The sequence below is a fragment of the Mirounga leonina genome, unplaced genomic scaffold (genome assembly GCF_011800145.1).
Source record: "Mirounga leonina isolate KUSES-001 unplaced genomic scaffold, KU_Mleo_1.0 Mir_115, whole genome shotgun sequence".
In the NCBI taxonomy this organism is placed as follows: domain Eukaryota; kingdom Metazoa; phylum Chordata; class Mammalia; order Carnivora; family Phocidae; genus Mirounga; species Mirounga leonina.
Genome location: NW_023270268.1, coordinates 32,738,291 through 32,765,119, shown reverse-complemented (window position 1 = coordinate 32,765,119; position 26,829 = coordinate 32,738,291). Strand labels below are relative to the sequence as shown.

Below are 26,829 nucleotides of genomic sequence, written 5' to 3'. Positions count from 1 at the left end.
TGACCCCCCAGGTAACAAAAGACTGACTGTTAATTTCCAAGATACAAAGTTAATGGAAAATGTGGAAGCCCTCATTGTACATATGGATATCATCAGCCGATTCAGCAAGTGAATTTATAAAAAATTTACTAATATACAGAATATCATTTCTTTATTGATTATACTTACCTCACTTGCCTCCCATCAACCCCAATTATTTACTGAGCACTTTTGGTAAGACATCTCTTAAATCTGTTTTTGTTGAGTATATTTCTTAGGACTGTTCTTTAATGAATGCTAGATTATAAACTCCTGCAAAACAAGAGTCTTCTATTTCTTTGATATCCCCCACAGCACTAAGCATAAGGTTTACATCTGGTAGTTGCTCAATAAATGCTTATTGGTTAAAAAAATAAAATAAAGTAAAACAAAAGTAGGGCCCTAAAAGCTGATTGTAAATAACTTACAACTTATCCCCTTGGGCTGGTTAAGAGAAGCATCTTCTAAGTTGTTACTTGATTGCCAGAATCCTGGGAGCAATACAGGAGAAGAGGCCTTGGTAAAAGTCCCAATATTGAGTACATTTACTTAATTGAGATGTTTTCTATAGGACACCTGGTCTTCGATTACGTCTAGTGCCCACCCCTCTCTCAGAAACACTCTGTTTTGTCCTCTCAGAGGATAATCTTCAGTCTTCTGCTGGGACAATAAAGAAGGCAAGCACTTATTGCTGGGACAACAAAGAAGGCAAGCACAAATTGATGAAGAGATCTAGGTTTGAGCGCCTTTTTTGCCTTTTTTTTTTTTTTTTGCTTGAGATATAACTCACTATACAACTGACCCATTTAAAGCATACAATTCAATGGTTTTACTATATTCACAGAGTTGTGCCACAATCACAATAGATTTTAGAACATCTTTATCCCACCAGAAAGAAGCCCATACCCTTGAGCAGTCATTTCCCATTTCCTTCTAATCTCCCCTACTCCAATCCCCAGGCAACCATTAATTTACTGTCTGTCTCTATATATTTGCTTTTTCTGGACATTTCATACAAATGGAATCCTAAATCTGTGGTCTTCTGTGACTGGCTTCTTTCACTTAGCATGCCTTCAAGGTTCATTCATGTTAAAATATGTATCAAAACTTCATTCTATTTACTCCAAATAGTATTCCATTATGTGGATTTGCATTTTATTCATACATTTACCAGTTGCTGGACATTTGGAAATCTTTCTACCTTTTGGTTATTATGACTGAGCTGCTACTTAAACAGACTTTCAAGCAATCTTTCTATTTTTAGCAACACTCTCACCCCCTCTTCAACAAAAGTACCTGATGCTGCCAATTCATGAGCCTGAGTATTCTTTTCCATTTTTTCTATTTCCAGTTTAGGACTGAACATTTTTAAGCCTACTAGGAAGTTTCTATCAGTCTGTTTGCTTTCCAGCTTCCCAATTTTACTGTTTCTTCCATTCTCTTTACCTGTGTAGTTCAATTCTTTGCCTGGGTGGCTCAATCGTTAAGCATCTGCCTTCGGCTCAGGTCATGGTCCCAGGGTCCTGGGATCAAGCCCACATCGGGCTCCCTGCTCGGCGGGAAGCCTGCTTCTCCCCCTCCCACTGCCCCTGCTTGTGTTCCTTCTCTCGATGTCTCTCTCTGTCAAATAAATAAATAAAATCTTTAAAAAAAAAAAATAACCTTTATTATCACCTTGGTGGGCTTTGGAGGGGAGTAAATGCACTTTCACTCATCCATCTTTACCCACAAGTCCTTTCAATTATTTTTATCCTTTATTCTTACACATACATTTTAAGGCTCTGCACTTTGCTTTAACTATGACTTACCTATATATCCCTTAAGTTATATCATATTTTCATCACTCAGTTCAAAACAGTTGCATGTTATTTCTTTAATTCCTGGGTTACTTACTTAGAAGTATACTGTTTAGTTTCCAAATAGCTGACAATTTTCTAGTTATTTTTTATAATTAATTTCCGGCTTAATTCCAACATGTCAGAGCACATACTCCAGAATTAATTATTTCCATGTTTTTTTATGGTCCAGCATATGTCAATTTGGGGAAAATTTCCACAGGCACTGGGAAAAAAATCTGTATTCTGCAAGTGCTGGGTGAAATGTTATATGCATATCAATTAGACTCATTTGTTACTGATGTTGTTCAAATCTGATTCTTTTTTTTTTTTTGTCTTAGTGTTCTAGTAATTACACAGAAGAGGGTATGCTAAAATATCTCATATGTTGCTTATGGATTTATTGAATTCTTTTAGTTCTGTCAGTTTTTTGCCTACATGGTTGGCAAAAATTAGAATAATAATGCTGTTAAGGAACACTATTTGTCGTTAAATGTGTAAATTGATGTTTTTCTGAAGAGCAGTCTGGCAACGGCAACATCAAAAACATATTCTGAAACCAGTTATTTTACATCTAAAAATTGATTCTAAAGCCCTTAATGTGCACCAAACACTACTTAGCAGCCAAATGGATTTATGAATCTTCATTTAAATCTTACAATAATCCTTTGATTAGGTATCATCCCCATATTACAGAGGAGAAAAATGAGGCTTATAAAGGCCTATGCCCAAAAAATAGTGATGAAGCCTATACTGGAATTTAAGCTAATTCCAGAATCTCTAAAGTAGAAAACAAGATGTAGCATATGATCCTATTTTTTTAAAGTGAGCATGAGTCTGTATATTCCCTGAAAACTCTGAAATACACGTATTAAAAAATAACAGCGATAAATACCTGAGAAGAGACTGCTCATACAATTAAGACTAAACATAACTGAGTTTTTTGGCAGCCAGAAATTAAAAAGACATTTTATTTTTTTTCCTATAACAATGTAATCCTGTTTCTCCCACTGTGACATGTGGCTTACATTAATTTTCCCTCTCATTTCTGACATCAGGTAGAAAAATACAATTTTACATATATCTGTATATATGTATAAAAACACACACTTACACATGTATGTGTATGTGTATTACTGCCTAGAACAGCTTCCTGCCTAGAACCAAAATTATTCTGCCAGTTATGATTTACCAACTACAGAGAGGGCTCATGAAAATGACTCATTTAAAGTATGACTTGAGCCTGCTGTCAATGTAACAACTGCCCTTTCCCCATTCTTCACAATATACATGCCTAAGTTCTGCACTTACATGACAAGACAAAGAACAATGCATCCATAAATATATATATTCTATGTTCCATGACTCATTTCTTCAACATTTTGCTTATCCTACTCTTTGAGATTTTTTTTTTTAAGATTTTATTTATTTGACAGAGAGAGACACAGCGAGGCAACACAAGCAGGGGGAGTGGGAGAGGGAGAAGCAGGCTTCCCGCACAGCAGGGAGCCCAATGCAGGGCTCGATCCCAGGACCCAGAGATCATGACCTGAGCCAAAGGCAGACACCCCTCAACTCTTTGAGATTTTACTTTAAAAATCTCCTATCTCTGATAATTGAGTATAACCTACCAATTCTTAGTCATAACTTCCACAATATGCACTAGGCTAAATTAAAACAAAGAGCTTCAGGGGCACCTGGGTGGCTCAGTCAGTTAAGCATCTGCCTTTGGCTCAGGTCATGATCCTGGAGTCCCGGGATTGAGCCCTGTATCAGGATCCCCACTCAGCAGGGAGTCTGCTTCTCCCTCTGCCCTCACCCTGCTTGTGCTCTCTCTCTCAAATAAATAAATAAAATCTTTAAAAAAACAAACAAACAAAAAAACCCCAAAGAGCTTCAGGAAGTTCCAAGATTACAAACTAAAGCCTGAGTGGGAGTAAAGTAGTAGTCTAGAAACAGCCTTATTAAAGGAAATCAGAAACTTTGTAACAAGGACAGGGTAAGGCAACTTTTTCTCTAAAGGGCCAGACAGTAAATATTTTAGGCTTTGTGGGCCACACACAGTCTCTGTCACATAGTCTTCTTTTCTTACAACCCTTAAAAAATGTAAAATCATTCCTGGCTTTGAGCAGTACAAATAAGGTTTTTGAGAGGTTCCAATTAAAATAGTGGATTTAACACATTAGTTTTTTTTTTTAAGGAAATTAACACAGTAGGCAAAATATACAGGAAAGCAAGCAATAGCAACAAATTTTTGTAACCTAAAAAGACAGATGGACAACTAGTTACTACCTCAGTGAATTCCAGAAAGGTGAACCCTACCCGAGGAGTTGAAAAACCCAACTTATACCCTGGAATCCTCAAGAGTCAGGAATTGGCAGCACCTGCTACTGCTTAAACTGAGAAAAGAGGGGGTTAAATAAGGAAGACCGGGTGAAAGCTAAGAAGTGGTTAAATCCTTAGAAGTTTCCTCCCCAAATATACCTAATGGTAGGCTACACAACTCTGAACTGGGATCACCAGATAGAACTAAAAATCTGTGTACCCTACACAGGTGGGGTATGAACACAAAGTGGGGAATGAGAAATCCAGTCCCTCACACATACACCCCCCCCCCCACACACACACACACACGAGGGCGGCCAAACCTTCAGCCGTCAAGAAAATTGTTTTCCCTCAAGAGGAAAGACCTCCCAGACATCAGGGTTTTCTCAAAAAAAAAAAAGGCTCACTTGGACCACCATGCAATGAAGTTTAAGACCCCATCAATTCAAGCTTTCAATCTCAAGATAACATCCAAGGATTACTGACACCTCAAGCAACATAAAAGTTAGAAACCAATTTAGAAGAGAGTCCCCAAGAAGAAACAAGGGCAAAAAAAAGTCATTTTTATACCCTCGGAAAGTAGAGAAGAAAATGTATCCATGAAACTAGCAAAGGATACTCTCTATAAAAAAAGAATTTTTAAAGAATAAAGAGTTCTTGGGAAATCAAAATCTTGCTGGAAAAAATGAAAAATTCAGCAGAAGGCTTAGGAAATAAAGTTAACAAAACCTCTCATATAATATAGAGTAAAAACACTAGGAGATGAAAACTAAAGAAGAAAAACAAATACCAAAGGACTAGTCTGAGATACAAACAGAACTAGCAGAAATAACAAAATTATCAGAGAGAGAAACAAAAGGAAGGAGAGGAAACTATTATTATAGACTGAATTATGTCGTCTCCCTGCCCCCCCCATTCATGTTGAAGCCTCAACCCCCAAAGGGGAGGATGAGGAAGAGAGAGGTAACTCCCTATACAGAAAGGCTTTGTAAGGACACAGTGAAAAAGCAGCTGTCTAGAAGCCAGATAGCACCTTGATCTTGGACTTCTTAGCATTCAGAACTGTCAGAAAATAAGTTTCTGTTGTTTAAACCACCCAGTCTGTGTTATTTTGTTATGGCAGCCCTAGGTGACTAATATAATCATCAATGAAATAATTCAAGAAAATTTCCCAGAACTAACATAATTTTGCAGGTTTGAGGGGCACAATGAGTATGCAAGAAAACGCACAAAAATAGATGTACGCCAAGTCACACCATCATGAAATTTCTGAATACAAGAGATACAAAATTCCAAAAAAGCAAAAAAACATTAGGATCAGGAATCAGAATGTTTTCAAAATTCTCAAAAGGATCACAAACCAGAAAACAACGGAGAGATGCCTTGCGAATTCTGAAAGTAAATTATTTCTGAAAGTAAATTATTTCTAACCCAGAATTCATTACCCAGCAAAATCCCATGGGAAGACCAAAAAAAAGAGGGCATTTTATTAATACAAGATCTCAGTCTTTCACAGGAATCTACTATGGGATATATTCCACCAAAGGAGGGGTCAAACCAAAAAAAGAACTACATGATTCACAGGAAATAAGAGATTTAACACAGAAGAAAGGCAAGGGGAGTCACTAGTCTTATGGTAAAGGGAAAAATTCCAGAAAACTACTATGGAGACAGAAAGCTGCTCCCAGCAGGTTCAAAAACTGCTAGACAAGAAAAGAGTAACTATACTCACAGGTATACATACACAAAAGAAATGACTGTGTATGTCCACTGGAACACTTATAAGTAAATGTATATATAACAGCTTTATTCACAATAGCTTAAAAACTAGAAACAAACCAAATATCTATTAATGGTGAATTTTTTTTAATTGTATATTTCATCCAGCAGAAAACTACTATCAGTAAAAAAGACCAACTATTGCTATACCCAACATCACAGGTGAATCTCACAAACACAATTATTAAGCAAAAGTAGTCACCCACAAGAGTGTATATTCTATGGTTCCATTAAGTTCAAGAACAGACAAAAATGATACAGGTCAGAACAATAACTTTTGGGGATAGGAAATAGTGAATGAGAGGACACATGAGAGAGCTTTCTGGAGCACTGGAAATGTTCTATACCTTGATCTGGGTGATGGATAGGTGTCTACAAATACAATGAAATTTGTGTACTTTGCTATTTTAAAAAATTTAAATGATACTTTAACAAGTTTTTAAAGAAATCAATGACATTTTCAATTGCATCATCCCACAACAGGAATTAATCAAAGGGAAAAAAAAAATCTAAGGCTTTATGTACAAAGATCTTTATTTCAGAATTATTTTTACAAAGAAAAAAACACCTGGAAATATTATTTAAATAAATGAGTGCCATGCAAACCCTGGGTTTTTCTGGTGTGAGAAATTATCTGGCCTTTATTACCAGCAGCCAAAAGGGAGCCATCTGCCCAGTGGGAAGAGCATGTTCACAGGTTCTAAGGCAAAAAAATCTTGGCTACTGAAGGGAAAAGGGGGGGAAGGGAGAATGGCAAGAGATGCAGCTAGAAGTAGCCAAATCATGGAAGGCCTTTTTAAGAATACAGAGGGGTGCCTGGCTGGCTCAGTCAGTGCACGCAACTCTTGTTCTCAGGGTTATGAGTTTAAGCCCCAAATTAGGTGCAGTTATTACCTAAAAATAAAATCTTTAGAAGAAAAAAATATGGAAAAGAAATGAAAAAAAAAAAAATCCATAGAAAAATTAAAGTAACTGACTTCCCAGGGCAGAATTCTGGGGGAAGGGGCTGTACACAAAGTATTCTAAATGTTTCTAAAAATAAAAAATGTTATCATGCAAGAACATTTAGTACCTGGAAGCGATCAAGAATTTCTAAGGAAAATTTTCCAAAGTCTCATTTAATTAATAGAATGTTTTTGTGGTAAATATAAATTTTTGTTTTGCTGGAATGCTCAAAAAATACAGGGCATATTAAATTCTTTGTTATATCAATTATTTGAGTTTATCTAAATACAACATGATTTGGAAATATGTACTGAAATTTTTGGAAGGCTGATTGTTAAAAAGCAACAAAAAAAGCTCTTTAGATGCATCCGTTTTTTAAAAGCCATAATCTCACTGCTTTATTCGATTGGTCTGTTTCAAGAAAAGTAGAATTATCCATACCATACTTACGTCCAACTCAGCAATCCTTAAATACAATTTCAGGAATAAAGAATGAGAGAATCAGTGTTTCAACAGTTTATTTTAGCAGATTATTTATTTAAACAAAAAACAAGCCATTATAAACAACCAAAAAATAGAAAAACAGCTTCTAACCTGTTTAAAACCCAAAGGGTAAAACATTTCTTCCAGAAATATTTCACCTGATAGTTTTCTGTGCTATCTTCCACTACTCAACTCTTGCTACGTAAGTGTAAAAAAACAACAACAAAAACCAAGGCAACCCTATGTTGCCACTATAACAGAAACTTTAGAGTTAAGAGGAAAAAAAGGTCAAGAGCAAATATATAAAAGCTCTCTGACTTCCCAAAAGAACAAATGTTTTCAGAATATTTTGCTCAATAAACAGATTGCTCAATAATCAGGTTTCTGACAGATGAACAAGAGGGCAAAGTAGCAAAATGTAAAAGTGTTGCTGTTCTAAGAATCTAAAAGAGAAAAAGAACATTTGGCTGGATCATTAAATTTAGTTATGGGATAAACCCTGCAGGTTTCCTCCAAACCACTGCAATGTTCACATCTACTTTGAAAGTACCCAAATATTCAGTCTCTTTGAACTAAGAGATTCAAACAAACTAAACTCCAGGAGTAAAAATTCTAAGAGATCCATTCACTTTTTAATGAATCACGGACTCCACTATAGAGATGAGAATATTATTTTTGTTAATGCTGTTAATACATCTAACAAGCAAAGAAAAAGACTTTAAATCAGTTTTAATTATTTAAACAATCCAAGTTATGAAGATCCCACTGCCCTCACATACAAGTTTTGAATGTATGGAAGGTGTAAAGATACAGAATGCAAAATAACGTGAAGCAAACAATAAAAAAACTGCATTGCAAGAGATGAAAAATAGTATAGGGGCGCCTGGGTGGCTCAGTTGGTTAAGCGTCTGCCTCAGGTCATGATCCCAGGGTCCTGGGATCGAGCCCCGCATCGGGCTCCCTCCTCAGCGGAAAGCCTGTTTCTCCCTCTCCCACTCCCCCTGCTTGTGTTCCCTCTATCTCTGTGTCTCTCTCTGCCAAATAAATAAAAATCTTTAAAAATATATATATATAGTATAGCTTCTTAGGAAATACATAGGAAAAAAAAGTTTTTTAAAGAATACACAGACCAAGGGGCACCTGGGTGTTTCAGTCAGTTAAGCGTCTGCCTTCAGCTCAGGTGATGATCCTGGAGTCCCAGGATGGAGCCCGTATTGGGCTCCCTGCTCAGCGGGGAGTGTGCTTCTCCCTCTGCCCCTCACCCTGCTTGTGCGCTCACACTCTCTCAAATAAATAAAATCTTAAAAAAAAAAAAAAGAATACACAGACCTTGAGTTAGGAAATCAAGCTTTGAGTTTCAGCTCTGCCACCATCATTAGATGTGTGAATTTTTGTGTAGTTATTCTGTATGGCTTTCATTTTCCTTACCTATAAAACAAAAGGTTGTAATTCCAATGTTCCCACAGTATTGTTCCATGATATTATGACACAAGTCCACATAAGCTTAAAAAAAAAAAAAAACCAAAGGAATGATAAAACAGTAAGGGCAACAGGCTCAAAGGAAAGTAACAATACAGAGAACAGAAAGATCTGGAAGGCTGCACTGAATTCAGGACCAAAAATGAAACTTCAACAAAATATGACTTCATTTGCTACTTTGGAAACTTGGGGGCGGGGGGGAAGGGATTTCTTTTAAAGAATAGGCAGGCTATGCATAGGCAATCAAATTCTCAACAAAGGTAGAAAAACAAACTCTAAATGAGAATGATAGACTGGTTTAGGATGGTCAGCTCTCATAGAGAAACAGTGCTGTCATAAGAAAAAAATAGGTATTGAGCAGACTTTTAGAAGACTAGGAATTCTGAGGTATACTCTATAAATAACAGGGAGTTATCGCTGGTTTCACAGTGAGGGACATGGGGAAACATAATTTTAAGATTAAGATGGAAGGCAGGACATAATGAGTAGAGAGAAAAGGTAGGCAGAAAACCCAATTACAAGCTAGTGGAAAGGAATATATCCCAAAGAAATTTCCAAAAAATGGCTGACAAAAATTAGCCAATGATATGTGGATAGAGGATGTCAAAGACAAAACCAAGGTTTGTGTCTGGGTAGCTGCAAGTGTAATGTTACCAAAACAAAGTCAGCCTATGGAATCAGTAAAATGAGGATCATCCAGATAGAATTACTGCCTTAATTAAATAATCTTTAAATATCAGCTGTCTTCCCGAGGCGCCTGGGTGGCTCAGTCAGTTGAGTGACCAACTCTTGGTTTTGGCTCAGGTCAAGATCTCAGGGTCATGAGACCCAGCCCTAATGCCCAAATCACACTCTGTGCTCAGCAGGGAGTGTGCTTGAGATTCTCTCCCTTTCACTCTCCCTCTGCCACTCCCGCCCCCTCACCCAAGTGAGCAGGCCAGCACTCTCTAAATATTTTATTTTATTTTTTTTAAGATTTATTTATTTATTTGAGAGAGCGAGAATAAGAGAGAGTACATGAGAGGGGGGAGGGTCAGAGGGAGAAGCAGACCCCCCGCTGAGCAGGGAGCCCGATGCGGGACTCGATCCCGGGACTCCAGGATCACGACCCGAGCCGAAGGCAGTTGCCTAACCAACTGAGCCACCCAGGCGTCCTGTAAATATTTTAAAATAAGTATCAGTTGTCTTCCTAAAACAGCACACCCAAGTATTTATGAAGAATTTCTTAAATGCTTATAGTGATTTCACGAGTTTCCTCCAATTTTACTTATTGACTAAATAACAAATCATTCAGTCTTCTGATGTAGGTACAGAATATTTGGTATTTTTCCATATTATAAAGGCAAGTAAATTGTAAAAGTTATTAAAGTATGATACTATGATAAAAAATGGACTGCATTCTGTATTTATTAAATGAAGTCCTCCTGACAAGTGATTTGTAACAATAATCACATTAAATCTACCTTGAGCTTTTGGCAAGAAAGTCCTCAACGGTCCAAAATAAAAATAAACCCAGAAGCATAAAGTACCATTCAGTATCTAACAAAACATTCTGTGTATGCTTCAAATTTTATTTATATGGACCTGAAAACACTGGTAAAATCTGCACTAAAAGATAATGCACAGAAAAATAAAGCGAACAATTTAAAATTTAATATGTGAACAAGCACAGCTGAGTCTCCAGCACTCTGCGAATAGGGTTTAACTGATATTATAGCTAATTCCTCCAAATCACAATTTTCCCAAAAAAGAAAATTCCACAGTCCATGATCAAGATGGAATGAAAACTACTATTAATCAACCAATGCATATTCCTTGTAGCTATCAAACTGTGAATGGTATTCCTTGTTACTATCAAACTGTGAATGGGAGCCTACTTAAGAACTGAATATAACTGACAATTATCAAACAAACAAAACCTTCTTGGATTATTTCCCCATTTCACCTCGCTGAAGATTAAGATTTTAGGAACAGTGCTTTCCAGATGCTTAGTAAATTGTATAGTTCGTTTTTCATCAATCTACCAAAGTAAGACTTTTAAAAATGAATACCTCTTGCAACATTTACCCGTTTTGACCAGACACTGAGCTTCTTTGCTCACCACCCAAGATGGGATTCGAAATTCTCAACTTTTCTTTCCTAACTCCTATGTTTTCTTACCAAATCTAACGGGTGAAATTATTTTTAGGTGACCAGCTCATCCGTTCGACAATAACTAAGCGCCTATAATGTTACAGTTCTCAGCCCTAAAAAAATCCAGCTTCCCGAGCTTCTAACGGCAAATTTAACTTTTATGAAAACACCACAGAACGTCACAAAACCATTACTTAGTTTTTGTTTTTTGTTTTTTGTTTTTACCGGATATATTACACTTAAGTCAAAAGCTCACAGCCGAAGCAACAAGCAAGCGTACGAAACTACAGCAGGTCCGTATGATTAAATTAACCTCGATTTCCCGAGAACGGGGGAAACTGCTGGGGCTGGGGGGAGGGGCCCAGGGAGCATCCCAAGGATGTCCACCCTCAGCACAGGTTACGGCCCCCTCCCCTCCTGTAGGGCTGGAGGTGAGTGCGCCCGTCCCCTCCTCTACCACGTCCCTACCTTCCCCCGCCTCGGATTACGCCACAACAGACAACAGGACTTTTTAGGGAGAGAAAGAAACAGGGGAGCGCGAGCGCCGCACACTCGACCTCCCAGCCCCGCAGGAGCGGCCGGCCGGAGCGAGGCCTGGGGCTGCGCGGTCCCGGGCACTGGCCAGAGGATCGCGCGGAGCCGCGATGCAAACGCCCAGGCCCGGCCAAGCGGCCTCCCCGCCCCCTCCGGCTCAGCTCAGGGCCGGCAGACGGCGCCCAGGGGGCTAACTTCGCCGGAGAAGAGGAAGCAACGCAGCGAGTAACAGGCTATGTGGACGCACGGGGAGAGGAAAGGCTGTCTGTGCGTCTGCCTACTGGCAGGACCGTCTCACCTTCCCTCTGCCGGGCCCGTGCGGCCCCAGCTCACCTGAGGAGGGCACCGGGAGACCGCCGCGGCCGCCGCGATGGCCGTTACGGCACGAGGCCTCCGCTCAGCCGCCGCGTAGCTCTCGGGAGAGGGGCGGGACGCGCGCGGCGGGCGGGCGGGGCTCCGGCGCCGACTGGCCGGGAGGCCGTGGGCGGATCCGCGCGGGCAGGAAACCCCCTCCCGGCGCAATCCGATAGGTTCAGTCGCTCCTTTTTCTCCTATCCCTGAAGCGAGAGCTGTCTGCGCCGCGCTCGGATTGGGCCGGCCCGCCTGTCAATCAAGTGCTGTGCTGGGCGTGGATCAAGCTGAGGCTGTCCAGCGGAGAGTGAGCGAGAGGGTGAAGAGTGCCTGGCCTGGCCTGGCTCTTGTCGTTTTTGCCTCTCCGGTTGCTGTAGCCGATTACTTTGGGCCTTCCTCCTCAGCGCCACATTAGACTCCGCAGCAGAAATTACTGCTTCCCTAGTTCAGCCCCAGCTGTTCTGGGAGCTTCTTCCTGGTTTCTGCATTAAAGAGGGTCTTGCCCAACAGAAGGTTTTTAGGGGCAGGGAGAGAAAATGAAAAACAAACCAAAAGGCCTGGAAATGGGAACCTGAGAGAAAAATGTAAGATGTACGGTTAATTTGAGCCACAAACCGAAATAAGATGACTCTCTAAGGGCCTTCCAGGTGCCCTGGTGCGTGGATAGCTTCCAGTCTCAGCTGTGGTAGCCATGCTGTGAGGAGGACAATGACCTTCGGTGCCAAGTGTGCCCATTCTTAGCGGCCCAGTCCCAGCCACCTGCCCGGTCATCACTAAGTTGGTTCTCCCCACTCCAGTACTGCAGCCCCCCACCTCAACCTGCCTCATGCCTTCTGAACCATCTTTGTGGCTCGGCTCCGCTTAGGCGTCGCCTCCTCAGGGAAACCGGCTGGGTTGGATACTTTTCATGGAGCACAGGTATTTTCCCCAAACAAGCTGTTGAGTTGGTCCGTATCCCCACGTAGATGGTAAACTCATTAAGTCAGGAACCATGTCAGTATTTTTCCCTACTGCCAACTACATAGATGGTAAGTAAATATTGTTTAAGGCGTTAATACAGCTTCCTTTCCCTTCTTTAATCCTGGCCTAACTGTAAGTCCCAAGGGTTCACATTCTTCTGCATTTAACTTCAAAATTATTATTTTTTTTAAAGGATTTTATTTATTTATTTGAGAGAGAGAGAGAGGATAAGAGAGACAGCACGAGAGGGGGAGGGTCAGAGGGAGAAGCAGACTCCCTGCCGAGCAGGGAGCCCGATGCGGGACTCGATCCCGGGACCCCAGGATCATGACCTGAGCCAAAGGCAGTTGCTTAACCAACTGAGCCACCCAGGCACCCTAACTTCAAAATTATTCATTTGAGTTCTGAGGTATGTGGTTTGGTTGCCATTATTTAGGACCACAAGGTCAAGCACAAATCACCTTCCACCCCTTCCTGGCTTCAAGTTGGCTCTGGCAAGTAAACCATGAAACTCTGGGCAACAGCTACTGTATGTCTATATCCCATTATTAGCATCCAAAGTGAATAATATAAGTGAACTTCAAATTTATTCTAATGGTCTAAATTCCTTTGCATATTTATAATGGCTACTATGGACTGAGTTTGTCCCCTCACAAAATTCGTATGTTGAAGCCCTAACCCCTAATGTGACTGTATTTGAAGACAGGGCCTTTAGGAGGTACTTAAGGTTGATATAAGAGTGGGGCCCTACTACTATAGGATTAGTGTTCCTGTAAAAAGAGACAGCAGAGAGCTTGCTCTCTATCTCCACCATGAGAGGAGTGAGAAAGGGCCATGTGCAAGCCTGGAAGAGAGCTCTCACCTGTAATTGACCATGATGGCATACTGATGTGGGACTTCAGCTTCTAGAACCAGGAGAAATTAAATTTCTGTTGCTGGTATTTTGTTATTGGCAGCTCAAGCTAATACAATAGTTTTATTTGTTGATACATCTTATAAAGTTTATGGATTGAGATGCTATTATATTCATTTTTTTAAGCTGGAGAAATGATTGTCCAGAGGTGAAAACTGTTTCTCCAAAATCATACAACAAACTGTTAGCAAAACCTGGCTCAGTTCAATTCGACTTATATATTTAACATGTGATGGGTTGGGGGTGTTTATACAAATACAACAGGTAAAGTGGTTCCTGCCATCAGGTAGCTTATACCACTGCCGTAAGTGGGGAAAATAAACCCAGAAAAATATGCTGAAGTTGTAAGTTTAGATTTTATTTTGTAAGGGAATACATATTTTGAATGAACCAGTGGTCTGAACAGACCCTTCACAAGATTTTGATCTAGATCTCTTGACTACTGTGTGCCACCTATTTAAGCAATAGAAGAAATAAGGGAAAGAGCTTTCTTTTAAAAGGGTTTTTAGTTCCCTGTAAACATGTTTTTTCCTTTTAGTTTTCCTTCTTTAAGTTTCCTCATCACCCATTCTTACCAGGAAATTTAAAAAAAAAAAAAAAAGAAAGAAAGGGGTGCCTGGGTGGCTCAGTCTTTAAGCATCTACCTTCGGCTCAGGTCATGATCCCAGGGTCCTGGGATCGAGCCCTGTGTCAGGTTCCCTGCTCAGTGGGGAGCCTGCGTCTCTCTCTCCCACTCCCACTGCTTGTGTTCCCTCTCTTGCTGTGTCTCTCTCTGTCAAATAAATAAATAAAATCTTTTAGAAAGAAAGAAAGAGAAAGAAAAGAAAAGCTCAAAAAACATATGAAAAGGTGAAGGAATTGAAGGAAAAAAAGAAATAGCGATGAAACAAGAAAGCATTGGGTAGAAAGTAGATAGGCAAAAGCCACATATGAAATTGCAGTATGGTAACTTAGAAGGAATGGAGTTACATGTTCTTATGGGGTGGAAGTTGTCCCAGAGACTTCCTTCCATACACCCTGTCTCCCCAACTTCCAAATATTAACATTCACATGGCTTCTTCTTCCCCTCTTTTAGCAGAACTCAAACCAAAAATGGGAATCACCCCTGCTAATTATTGCTGAGTGGCCCAGGGACTAGCCAGAATCATGTGACAATAATATTTAGACCAAAACTTATGACCTATGGACTGGAAACGGGGCTTTGGATAGGGATAGCTAATCTGTCTAGGATAAAAACATGTAGGCAGCTCACTTTATTAATCCTGAAGGAAAGGATTTGGGAAGACAGGAAGGGGAAAATAAGCCTCCATGTCTCAAGATCTTTCCCAGGAAACTTGATAGCTTATAGTTAGAAATGATTAGAGGATGATCTGGTTTAGCATCACTGCCAGGTAGGACTGTTTAGGGCAACAACAACAAAAAAGCCCTACTTACTAATCAACAAGAAGTAACTAATCACAAGCTTGACTGTGAAGTATAGAAATTAGTGGACCCTGGTAACTAAATTTAATTTCTGGACTGAGTATTGTTATGCTTTTATGGGAATTAATTCAACAAAAATTTATTGAGTCCACTCTGTGGTAGGCACTATAATAGGTGCTGGAAATCTAAAGATCAGTCTTAACTGAAAGGAGTTCAATCCAGTGTCAGAGAATGAGATTTAAATATATTTATTATTAATATAGTTAATACAGCTATAAAAATGTATAGGGGGACATTAAACCACAGGGGGATTTGTATGGTCAGGCTAGTCAGGCAAATAAGTAGGCAAAGAAGAGATGGGTTTTCCACATAGAGGGGCCTGCATTTAAAAAGGTATTACACAATTGAAAAGGTATTACACAATATTGCTGAAGGAAGTCTCTGGGACAACTTCCACCCCATAAGAACATGTAACTCCATTCCTTCTAAGTTACCATACTGCAATTTCATATGTGGCTTTTGCCTATCTACTTTCTACCCAATGCTTTCTTGTTTCATCGCTAAAGATGACTAGAAAAGTAAGCAATAGCAGGTTATAGGAGTTAAGGACCTTAGCCTTTATCCTATGGGGGATAAGAAGCCATCAGAGCGGTATTCTTCACTTTACTTTTTGTTTTGTTTTGTTGTTGTTGTTGTTTTTTAAGATTTTATTTATTTGAGAGAGAGAATGAGATAGAGCATGAGACGGGAGAGGGTCAGAGGGAGAAGCAGACTCCCTGCTGAGCAGGGAGCCCGATGCGGGACTCGATCCTGGGACTCCAGGATCATGACCTGAGCCGAAGGCAGTCGCTTAACCAACTGAGCCACCCAGGCGCCCTATTCTTCACCACTTTAAAATGTCATTCTATTCTTTTCTGGCCTCCAGTGTTTCTTCTTTTTTTTTTTTTTAATTTTATTTTATTATGTTATGTTAGTGACCATACAATACATCATTAGTTTTTGATGTAGTGATCCATGATCCATTGTTTGCGTATAACACCCAGTGCTCCATGCAGTATGTGCCCTTCTTAATACCCATCACCAGGCTAACCCATCCCCCCCACCCCCCTCCCCTCTAAAACCCTCAGTTTGTTTCTCAGAGTCCATAGTCTCTCATGGTTCATCTCTCCCTCTGATTTCCCCCTTTCATTTTTCCCTTCCTTCTCCTACTGTCCTCCATGCTATTCCTTACGTTCCACAAATAAGTGAAACCATATGATAATTGACTTTCTCTGCTTGACTTATTTCACCTAGCATAATCTCCTCCAGTCCCGTCCATATTGATGTACAAGTTGGGTATTCATCTTTTCTGATGGCTGAGTAATATTCCATTGTATATACGGACCACATCTTCTTTATCCATTCATCTGTTGAAGGGCATCTCGGCTCTTTCCACAGTTTGACTCTTGCGGACATTGCTGCTATGAACATTGGGGTGCATATGGCCCTTCTTTTCACTACATGTCTTTGGGGTAAAGACAAAGACACTACGTGTCTTTGGAGTAAATACCCAGTAGTGCAATTGCTGGGTCATAGGGTAGCTCTATTTTTAATTTTCTGAGGCACCTCCACACTGTTTTCCAAAGTGGCTGTACCAGCTTGCATTCCCATCAAGAGTGTAAGAGGGTTCCCCTTTTTCCACAATTTCTCCAACATTTGTTGTTTCTTGCTTTGTCAATTTTTGCCATTCTAACTGGTGTAAGGTGGTATCTCAGTGTGGTTTTGATTTGAATTTCCCTAATGGCTAATGATGATGAACATTTTTTCATGTGTCTGTTAGCCATTTGTATGTCTTCTTTGGACAAGTGTCCGTTCATGTCTTCTGCCCATTTTTTGACTTGATTATTTGTTTTTTGAGTGTTGAGTTTGAGAAGTTCTTTATAGATCATAGATACCAGCCCTTTATCTGTAGTGTCATTTGCAAATATCTTCTCCCATTCTGTGGGTTGCCTCTTTGTTTGGTTGACTGTTTCCTTTGCTGTGCAGAAGCTTTTTATCTTGATGAAGTCCCAAAAGTTCATTTTTGCTTTTGTTTCACTAGCCTTTGGAGATGTATCTTGAAAGAAGTTGCTGTGGCCGATGTCAAAGAGGTTACTGCCTATGTTCTCCTCTAGAATTTGGATGGATTCCTGTCTCACATTGAGGTCTTTCATCCATTTTGAGTTTATCTTTGTGTATGGTATTAGAGAATGGTCCAGTTTTATTCTTCTGCATGTAGCTGTCCAATTTTCCCAGCACTATTTATTGAAGAGACTGTCTTTTTTCCATTGCACATTTTTTCCTGCTTTGTCAAAGATTATTTGACCATAGAGTTGAGGGTCCATATCTGGGCTCTCTATTCTGTTCCATTGGTCTATATGTCTGTTTTTGTGCCAATACCATGCTGTCTTGTGATCACTGCTGTGTAATATAGCTTGAAATCGGGCAACATGATGCCCCCAGCTTTGTTTTTCTTTTTTCAACATTTCCTTGGCAATTCAGGGGCTTTTCTGATTTCATACAAATTTTAGGATTGTTTGTTCCAGCACTTTGAAAAATGTCATTGGAATCTTGATCGGGACGGCATTGAAGGTATAGATTGCTCTGGGTAGCATAGACATTTTAACAATGTTTATTCTTCCGATCCATGAGCATGGAATGTTTTTCCATCTTTTTGTGTCTTCTTCAATTTCTTTCCTGAGTATTCTGTAGTTCCTAGAGTATAGATCCTTTACCTCTTTGGTTAGGTTTATTCTGAGGGTCTTATGGGTTTTGGTGCTATTGTAAATGGAATCATTTCTCTAATTTCTCTTTCTACAGTTGCATTGTTAGTGTATAAGAAAGCAACTGATTTCTGTGCATTGATTTTGTATCCTGCCACATTACTGAATTGCTGTATGTGTTCTAGTAATTTGGGGATGGAGTCTTTTGGGTTTTCCACATAAAGTATCATGTCATCTGCGAAAGGAGAGAGTTTGACTTCTTCTTTACCGATTTGAATACCTTTTATTTCTTTTTGTTGTCTGATTGCTGTTGCTAGGACTTCTAGTACTATGTTGAACAATAGTGTGAGAGTGAGGCCTCCAGTGTTTCTGATGAGAAGCTGTCTTACTGTTTTCCTGTATGTCATATGTCTTTTTTTCTTTTTCTTTTTTTTTTTTTTAAAGATTTTATTTATTTATTTGACAGAGAGAGACATAGCGAGAGCAGGAGCACAAGCAGGGGGAGTGGGAGAGGGAGAAGCAGGCTTCCCGCAGAGCAGGGAGCCCGATGTGGGGCTCGATCCCAGGACCCTGGGATCATGACCTGAGCCGAAGGCAGACGCTTAACGACTGAGCCACCCAGGCGCCCCTTTTCTTCTGCTTTTAAAGTTTTGTTTCTTTATCTTTGTTTATCAGCAGTTGCACTATGTTTCTAGGTGTGGTTTTCTTTGTATTTATGCTGCTTGGGGTTCACTTATTTCCCTGGATCTGTGGATTACTGGCTCATATTGTTGTTTCCTTTTATCAAATTTAGAAATCTTTTGGCCAGTATTTCTCCAAATATTTTTTTCTGCCCCTTTCCCTCTCTCTCCTTTTCTGAGACTACATTTATACTTACGCTAGACTTCTTAGTCCTTAGTACAGGTCATTCCAGGCTCTGTTCATTTTTTTTCAAAACTTTTTCTTTCTATGCTTCAATTTGGATAATTTCTTCAGTTTGGATAGTTGAGAGCCAGTGTCTGGTAATTCCTGGAAAATCTGAACATTAACATCTTCCCAAAAGCACAGATACCCTACTAATGATTGTGGGCTATTTGGGGAAAGGTTTAGAGACATATTAGTCAAGAAGACAGAAATCACAAGATATTATAACAGAAAGAATCTAGTATTGGGTATTGATGGACTGAAAAAGCAAAAAGGGAGCACTGCAGTAGCCCAGAGGTGATAACTGTACAGAGCAGCTACCACCTTTAGGGCAAGTGAAAAAGAGAGGTCAAGGTTGGACTATAAGCTGTCTGAAGCTCAGAGGAATGACCCAGGTGAGCTATAGCTCAGATCCCAGAAAGGATGCTGTTTATCTGGTCCTCCTCCTACTAAGAGGGATATGATGAGGCTGCTGGGGGATGGAGGAGTGCCAAAAGAAGCTCAAGGCTGAGATCAGTTGCTGCTGCTGGAGCAAAGGGATATTGCTTATTGCTGGGGTAACAATGACAGAAACTGCAAACCAATGGAAAGGAGGAAATCCTTTCTCCCCTTCTCCTGTCTTCTAGTCTCCCTCTAATGCCCTTTATTGATGGAACCTAGTGAGACACCAGCCAGTATAGGAAAAATATAATTTGCAAGGTCTGAGCCATAGCATCACAGAGGTTAGTACAGAAGAGTGAATTTGGAGTTAAAAAAACTCAATAACAATAACAATAGCTTAATAACCATATCAACATTTGTTGTGCTAAATTAGTAAAATTGCCCAAATTAGACCCAGATTAATGCTACCTGATATGCTTTTACTGACTTTTATGCCCTTTTGAAAAGAATTTCAAGTTACCATGTTGTGTCAATTTTCTGCTATACCGTGATTCCTGTTAGTGTCTTTTTTCAGGGGTAAGGATTACCTTTACTGCAGCTCACACATATATTTGCTACAAAATCATAAACAAGGGCAGTTTTGGAAAAGATCTGTAAAACTGAGGGTAAGTAGATCCTGCCCCAACATTAAGTCTCCCACCATCAGGCACAAAATGTCATGGACCGTCTAGAATCCAATCTTCTCCCTACTTCCATTTCCTATGCATTACCTAAGGTAGCCATAGCAAAGGGAAGAGCAATTTCCTGTTTGAAAGTAGGACAACCACTATGGTCATTGAAAAACCAGCTGTTTTCCTTTGTTCCCTCTTTCTTGCCTCAACTCAGGCTCCCTTACCCAACCTAGTCACCTCTAGTTTCTAATGTAAATAGATGACAAATCAGGGCTTGGTATTAAGCATTTCACCCTATTGTGTCCTTTTCACCAATGAAGATTTTTGAATATTGAAAGATTTTTATTGAACATTTGTAGAACATTGTGCATGAACATTTTTTTAAGGCCACAGAAGTTCCATTGGAAAGGGGTCATTTCCTCAAGTATTATGTTTTTTAGTGATGAAAGTTAACATTATCCTACCACAATTACCTTTTGTTAATAACAGTAGAGACACTGGGTTCATGGTGTTTCACATATTTAATATTTGTTTTTTAACATATTAGACTAGAATAAATTTTCTACATCTGCATATATTAATTTTATATGCCACCCTGTCAGTTATACAACACAAGACATTTATAGGTAAACATTAAAATGGCAGTGTACCTATTAATAACTAAATGTTAACAAGATAATAATCAAGTATTCATTTAATGGGAGAGTCTAAAATTTCCTGATAATCCTGCCTTCTTAAATTCCTCCAATAAAGTTTATAACCAGCAAGGACAAAAACACTAATCATAATGATTACCCCTCCAAAAACATCATAGACACTAGGAAATATGTGTAACACTAGAAGCTGCAAGACCATAGCTACTACAATCTCCAGGTGTTGTACTGTGCTGACCAAAGCTGGATGGAATTTGTCCAAAGCATAATAAACTCCTAAGAATGCTGCAGTGGAACAGACGCATATGGCAATGAGATAACTCCAGGTTTCTCCATCTAATGGGATGATGGGTTCTTGAAGAACAAACATAGTAGATATTCCCCAGATTGTCCCAGTCCAACCAAAGGTAAACAGTGCAGTCCACATGCTGATCTTCTCCTTAATAGATCTGTATACTATCATGGAAAGAGCAGTGGTCAGTCCAGCCATCACGGTCATAGTGTACCCAAAGGCTTCTTTCCAGGCATTTAACAAAGAATTGTCTTCATCAACAATGTTGGGGATCATGACAAGACAAACACCTAAGATGCTGCAAACAACTGTAGCCATGTCAACATAAGCCATTTTCTCATCTACAAGTAAAAAAGCCAGAATGGCACTGAAGACTGTGGTTGTGGCTCTCCACATAGTGGTCCCATTGCTGGGAGGAACTATTGAAAATGATGTATAAGCACAGGTGATAGAAATGACATTGCATACGCCGTAAAAGAAGAGTCGTAATCTGTATCCACTGGGTCCAAAGGGGGCCTCTTGGTAGTAACATACAACTAGCACAGATAAGACCTGCAAGACAGAACGGATAAAAATCAGCTCTAGAGACGGAACTTTAGAACGATCAGAAACCAGCCTAGTGATAAGAGCTACACATCCATGAGCCAAAGCAGATCCAAACAGCACTATCCACATTTTTCTGGATTGAAAAATATTTTTTTCTGCAAAGCTCTGGAATTGTCCAAAATCATTGGTCATTGGGTCTTCTGTTGGCGGAGGTCGAGTATCCATGGTTCCAAAGAAAGTTCTTCCTTTTCTTTTCATTTCACTCAGCAGGCCTTTCTTTGGATTTTCTTCCATAAAATTTCCATAGTCTTCATTGATTTCTTCATATCCGTCATCCCCAGGCTGGGGATAATGGGAAGTATATTTCACCATCACCGTGTTGGGATGTATTTTCACCCGTTTTTTAACTGGATATTTTTTGGAGGGAGAAGTATCCATTTCTTCAGATAATCAATTCTATGTAAGAAAAAAAAAGAGATAAATGTACATACTCAGTTGAAATTTAGTTTTGATTTCTATTACAATCATACGCACCAATTTAATCATAGAAAGTAGAGGTTGTAAAAAACCTGCATTTTTCACTCTCATCTGACACCTGCCCCTACTTCTCCTTCTGCTTATTCTTTGTCTCATTCAGCTGTTACTTATCTTTGCACTACAAACAACTGAAATTTTTCATTCATCTTTTCATTCCTACCTGTTTCCCCACTCATCCAGTAAGAAAAACACAGAAAAGTAAATAACTTAGATAAAACCTTTCCTTTTCATTGTGTTCCTCTATCTATATTATAAATTTTAAACAGGTAAGTCCAAAGTTTTTTGTATTATCACTTCTGTATAATATCACAGTTAGCTTTATAGTACAAATTACAGTCTTTTTAACATTTATTCTGGACTCCTCATACATATTTATATATATAGATAGATCAAAATAAGAAAATAAGTAAAATGGATTTAGTGACAGTCATGCATTGTTGGTGTGTACTACCTTTCTGATAAGCAATTGGTCAATATATTTTAAGATTTTAACTGAAACTACCCTTTAATTTAGCAATATCACTTCTAAGATTTTATCCTAAAGATATGATCACTTATGTGTTTTAAAAAAAGGAAAAAATAATATATTTTTATATATGCTTATATAACATAAAGGAATTATGGAAAGATAAAAATAAACTAATAATTGTTAGGGTGGAACAGGGAACAAGAGTGGAAGAAAACATTTATACTATATACATTTTTGTATTTTTATTTTTGAATCACAATATTGTTCAAAAAATGAAATTACAAACTAAAACAAGATGTTCATCTGTTAAGAAAAAGCATACAAAAAAGTGTAGAAAAAATGAGTAGGAGGGTTCACTGTAGCTTACCACAATGACCCTTCATACAATGGAATACTATGCTATACATCCATTAAAAATGACGATGCAGATCTTTATTGACACAAATGTCCACGACATTTTGTTAAGTGGGAAAAAAGCTTGTTGTAAGGATTAAATGAGATAATGCATATAAAGAATTTGCCACAGTACTGACATATCATGAACTCTCAGTAAATGTTAACAAGAATTCAGCTTCCTTTCTTTCACCTTTCACCCTTCTTGAAACACTGGGTATCTTCTACGTTGTTATTCTTTCTCCAAGACTTGTATTTGTTCACTCAGTTCTCTTTCCTGTTTGTTCTTTTTTTCTAAGAACAATTTCTTCTTTGATTCTTCCCCTCCCCTCTGAAAAAAAAAATTTAAAAAAAGGACTAAACCTTTTTGTTGTTGTTGTTTTTGTCCTTATGACATACTTCCTGTCCTTGCCAAGAACTCACCAGTTCCAGGATCTTAAACCATGGTCTAGAAATCAAATCCTATTTAGTTCTTTGACACCATCTGGGTAGCCAACTGTTTCATTCCTCTTTACTCTTTTTTCTTCTAAATGACACTATCTTCAGGTGGAAGAAATCATTTTTAAAAAACACCACCTGTGCCTCCAAATTCTTCATTTTCCTAACCTGGACCTCCCACTTGCAGTCCTTCCTACATATTACTATCAAGCTAGTCTGATGTTTTTTTATTCCAATTTGTATCAAATTGTGACTTCAGCTTCAATAATCCCAAATTGAATGTCTTGGTCTCCCAAATAGATTTTCCTTCCCTAACTTAAAGTGATTTTCTCAATACCTCACTGAATTTATGTTTGCAATACCACCATTTCTCCAGTTCCCCAAGTTAGAAACCAAGGAATATTCTGAATTATCCTTTCTGCTATCACACTTCTATTTGGTCATCAATCTTATTGTTCTTGTCTTTGAAATATTTCTCAGATTTTTCCTTCTCCAATTCCATTTTACCTTTGTAATTCTGGATCAGGTTATTGTTAATTCCTATTTAGAATATTGCAATAGCATCCTAACTAGCCCCAATCTTTCTCCCTTAAAGTCCATCTATGTTATACCACTATCACTTTAATCTGTCTTTTAAAGATTCAAAACAAAAAACTTCCCTTAAGCTTCCCCATTTATTTTTTTTCTTCCTTGTCTAACATCTGCAGTAGTTCTAATTTTGTAATCTAATCATTTTTTTGTTTAAAGATTTTATTTATCCATTTCACAGAGGGAGAGAGAGAGAGCACAAGCAGGTGGAGCGGGAGGGAAAGGGAGTAGCAGGCTCCCCGCTGATCAGGGAGCCCAATGCAGGCCTTGATCCCAGGACCCCAGCATCATGACCTGAGCCAAAGGCAGACACAACCGAGTGAGCTACCCAGGCGCCTCTAATCATTTTGTTATTTAGGTGTCTCAACTCAGTGCTGAGTTTCGTCTCTAGTCATTGTACCCAAATTTACTATGTTAAATCTCCTTTCCTTGCTAGTCAGTGTCTTGCTGACATCTCTGTTAGAACCCATAACTTCTGATGTGCTGTCCATTGTTAAAATTTTGTCTTATATCCATTCAAAGCTTTCCCATTTCCGATTGCAGGCCAGATTTGTAGCTCCAGGGTCATGGATAGGGAGAGGATGTGGTCTGCCATTTTACTCCTCTCATTCCCTCCCTTTGGAGTCTGCGGGAGGGCGATGTAGTCTGCCTCTGGGACACCTCCTCCATCTCTCTATTCTAGGCTCCAGCTCTCCTGGTGTATTGGCACAGGGAAGAAGGAAAAAGAAAGGGATGCATGTTTTATATTTGCTGTTGTTGCGTGATGGCTTTTTGATGTGGAAACTTGGCTGGCTGAACTACATTCCCCAGTTATTTAATCAAACATTAATATAGGTGTTGCTGTGGAGGCATTTTGCAGATGTGATAAAAGTCCTCAATCAGAGGCATCTGTGTGGCTCAGTTGGTTAAGCCTCCAACTCTTGATTTCAGCTCAAGTCATGATCTCAGGGTCATGAGATTGAGCCAGCGTCCAGCTCTACACTGGGCATGGAGCCTACTTAAGATTCCTCTCCTGCTCCCTCTGCCCCACCCCCCAACCCCCACCACTCACACATGCCCTCTCTCTCTAAAAAAAAAAAAAAAAAAAAAAAAGTCCCTAATCAGTTGGCTTTAGGTTAATCAAAATAAAGTCTATTCTGTATGGGCCTGACCTGATTGGGTAAGCCCTTTGAAAGAGGGCTTAGGCCTGGGGCGCCAGGGAGGCTCAGTCTTTAAGCTCAGGTCATGGTCCCAGGGTCCTGGCTTAGAGCCCCTCATCGATCTCCCTGCTCAGCGGGAAGCCTGCTTCTCCCTCTCCCTCTCCCTCTCCCTCTCCCCCTGCTTCTGTTCCCTCTCTTGCTGTGTCTCTCTCTGTCAAATAAATAAATAAAATCTTAAAAAAATAAAAATAAAAGAGGGCTTAGGCCTTTCTTGAGCTTGGAGATTCCAAACAGTTGATGCCCTTGGAGTCCCAGGCTGCTCATGATCTTCTCCTTACTGTTTGTGGGCAAGAAGCTTCAGCCTGTGCTTATGGGGTTCCAACATGCTCTTGATCTTCTCTTCCTGGCTGTCTGCCCTAAATACCTCAGACTCTTTTATTTAGCCCCCACAATTATATTAGCCAATTCCTTGTAATAAATCTCTTACTGGTTCTGGACCTCACTCTGATAACATGTTGGAAATCACTCCTTCATTGTTGTCTTTGTTTCTCTGTTAACTCTGATAGATCACTGATACTCTCTAGGTTATAGGTATCCAAATGCAGGCTATCTTGGGTAAATTTTGTAGGGCCCCCCTAATGCATAAATCCCTGATGTGAGAGCACCTCCTGCCATAGGGCTTATGGCCCACAGATTTTTGTTGTTTGGTCCTCTTCCTTGTTGGACAGCTCTCTTGGGCAGGCACCAACAGTATCCACTTGGTCCCAGGAAATTCACATATCCTTACCACTCCAGTGAGTGTCCGGACCATTTGCCGCTGCCCCCTTCTCTCCAATTTTATTTCTCTTTGTTCAGGCAAGCAAAGGGCAAATTAAAATGTGCTGTCTAAACAGACTTCCAAATGGAGAATGAGAAGGCACACTCAATCATTGCACATAATGATCTGGTAATCTTCACAGCTAGAAGGGGGGACTTGCCTCTCCTTTCTCCCATCAGGAAAAAGCGTAACATTTTTCTTAAACCAAAGACCCATAACAGATAATATGATCGCTGTAACAGACTGTATTTTTCCAAAGAGAACCACAAATCTAGTATCTCCCATACTTGATGTTTGGGATTTTTTTAAATGTGAATTTAACATTATTAAATAGAGAGGTGGAGTCTATATTCCCTCACATTAAAAGTAAGTAGGCTTTTGTGACGATTTCAACCAATAGAGTATGGCAGAAGTGACATATTGTGACTTCTGAGGCTAGGTCATAAAAAGTGATATAGCTATGCCTTCCTAGCTGCAATACTTTTGCTTGGAGCTCTGAGCCAACAGATAAGCAGTCTGACTGCTCTGAGGCTACCAAGGTATGAGGAAGCTCAAACTAGCCCATGTAGAGAAACCACATGGTAGTCCTTATGTAGTCCTGAGACTATATAAAGAGAGAAATTCCTGGCCAACCCCCTCCAACTGCTCCAACTGTAGCCACCCATCTGACTTCAAGTATATAAGAGACCCTGAGTCAGAATCTCCCCGCCAAGTCCTTCCCAAATTCCTGATCTACAGAAACTATGATAGATAATAAAATGATTGTTGTTTTAAGCTACTCAGCTTTAGAATGATTTGTTACCTACAGTAGATAACTAGAATACCCCACTGTGCTTCCCAGTATTTTAAGGAATGGGAAGGAATAGTGATCTCAGTGATAGTTAAAGTGAAAGGCCTCTTATTTCTGGCCCTAATTGATGCGCTTTAGAAAGTGGAACATTTTGGGGCACCAGGGCGGCTCAGTCAGTTCAGTGATCTCTACTGGGGTCTCCATCTCAGGGTCATGAGTTCAAGCCCTGTGTTGGGCTCCACACTGGGCGTGGAGCCTACTTAATAAGAAAGGAAGGAAGGAGGGAAGGGAAGG

The 26,829-nt window shown here is 39.6% G+C and overlaps 2 protein-coding genes across 8 annotated transcripts in view; both read right to left on the bottom strand.

Moving 5' to 3' along the window:
• The window catches only part of NCK1 (NCK adaptor protein 1), a 77,276-nt gene extending 65,317 nt beyond the window's left edge, over positions 1-11,959 (bottom strand). The window contains exons 1-2 of one of the 4 annotated variants that reach the window (XM_034995390.1): positions 11,830-11,954; positions 447-509 (exon numbers count right to left, since the gene is read on the bottom strand). The gene's annotated coding sequence lies outside the window, so the exon portion shown is untranslated. Of the gene's footprint in view, positions 1-446; positions 510-8,714; positions 8,814-11,829 lie in introns of all 4 variants that reach the window. The other 3 variants (XM_034995398.1, XM_034995382.1, XM_034995371.1) reach the window with 3 other exon arrangements.
• An 8,416-nt stretch (positions 11,960-20,375) lies between these two features.
• Positions 20,376-26,829, bottom strand: part of SLC35G2 (solute carrier family 35 member G2) — a 39,719-nt gene continuing 33,265 nt past the window's right edge. For 2 of the 4 annotated variants that reach the window (XM_034995351.1, XM_034995336.1), the window contains one exon: positions 20,376-21,820. In XM_034995351.1, coding sequence (XP_034851242.1) covers positions 20,564-21,802 — 1,239 coding nt within the window. In that variant the 5' untranslated portion in view covers positions 21,803-21,820 and the 3' untranslated portion in view covers positions 20,376-20,563. Of the gene's footprint in view, positions 21,821-22,956; positions 23,098-26,829 lie in introns of those variants that run through there. The other 2 variants (XM_034995327.1, XM_034995344.1) reach the window with 2 other exon arrangements.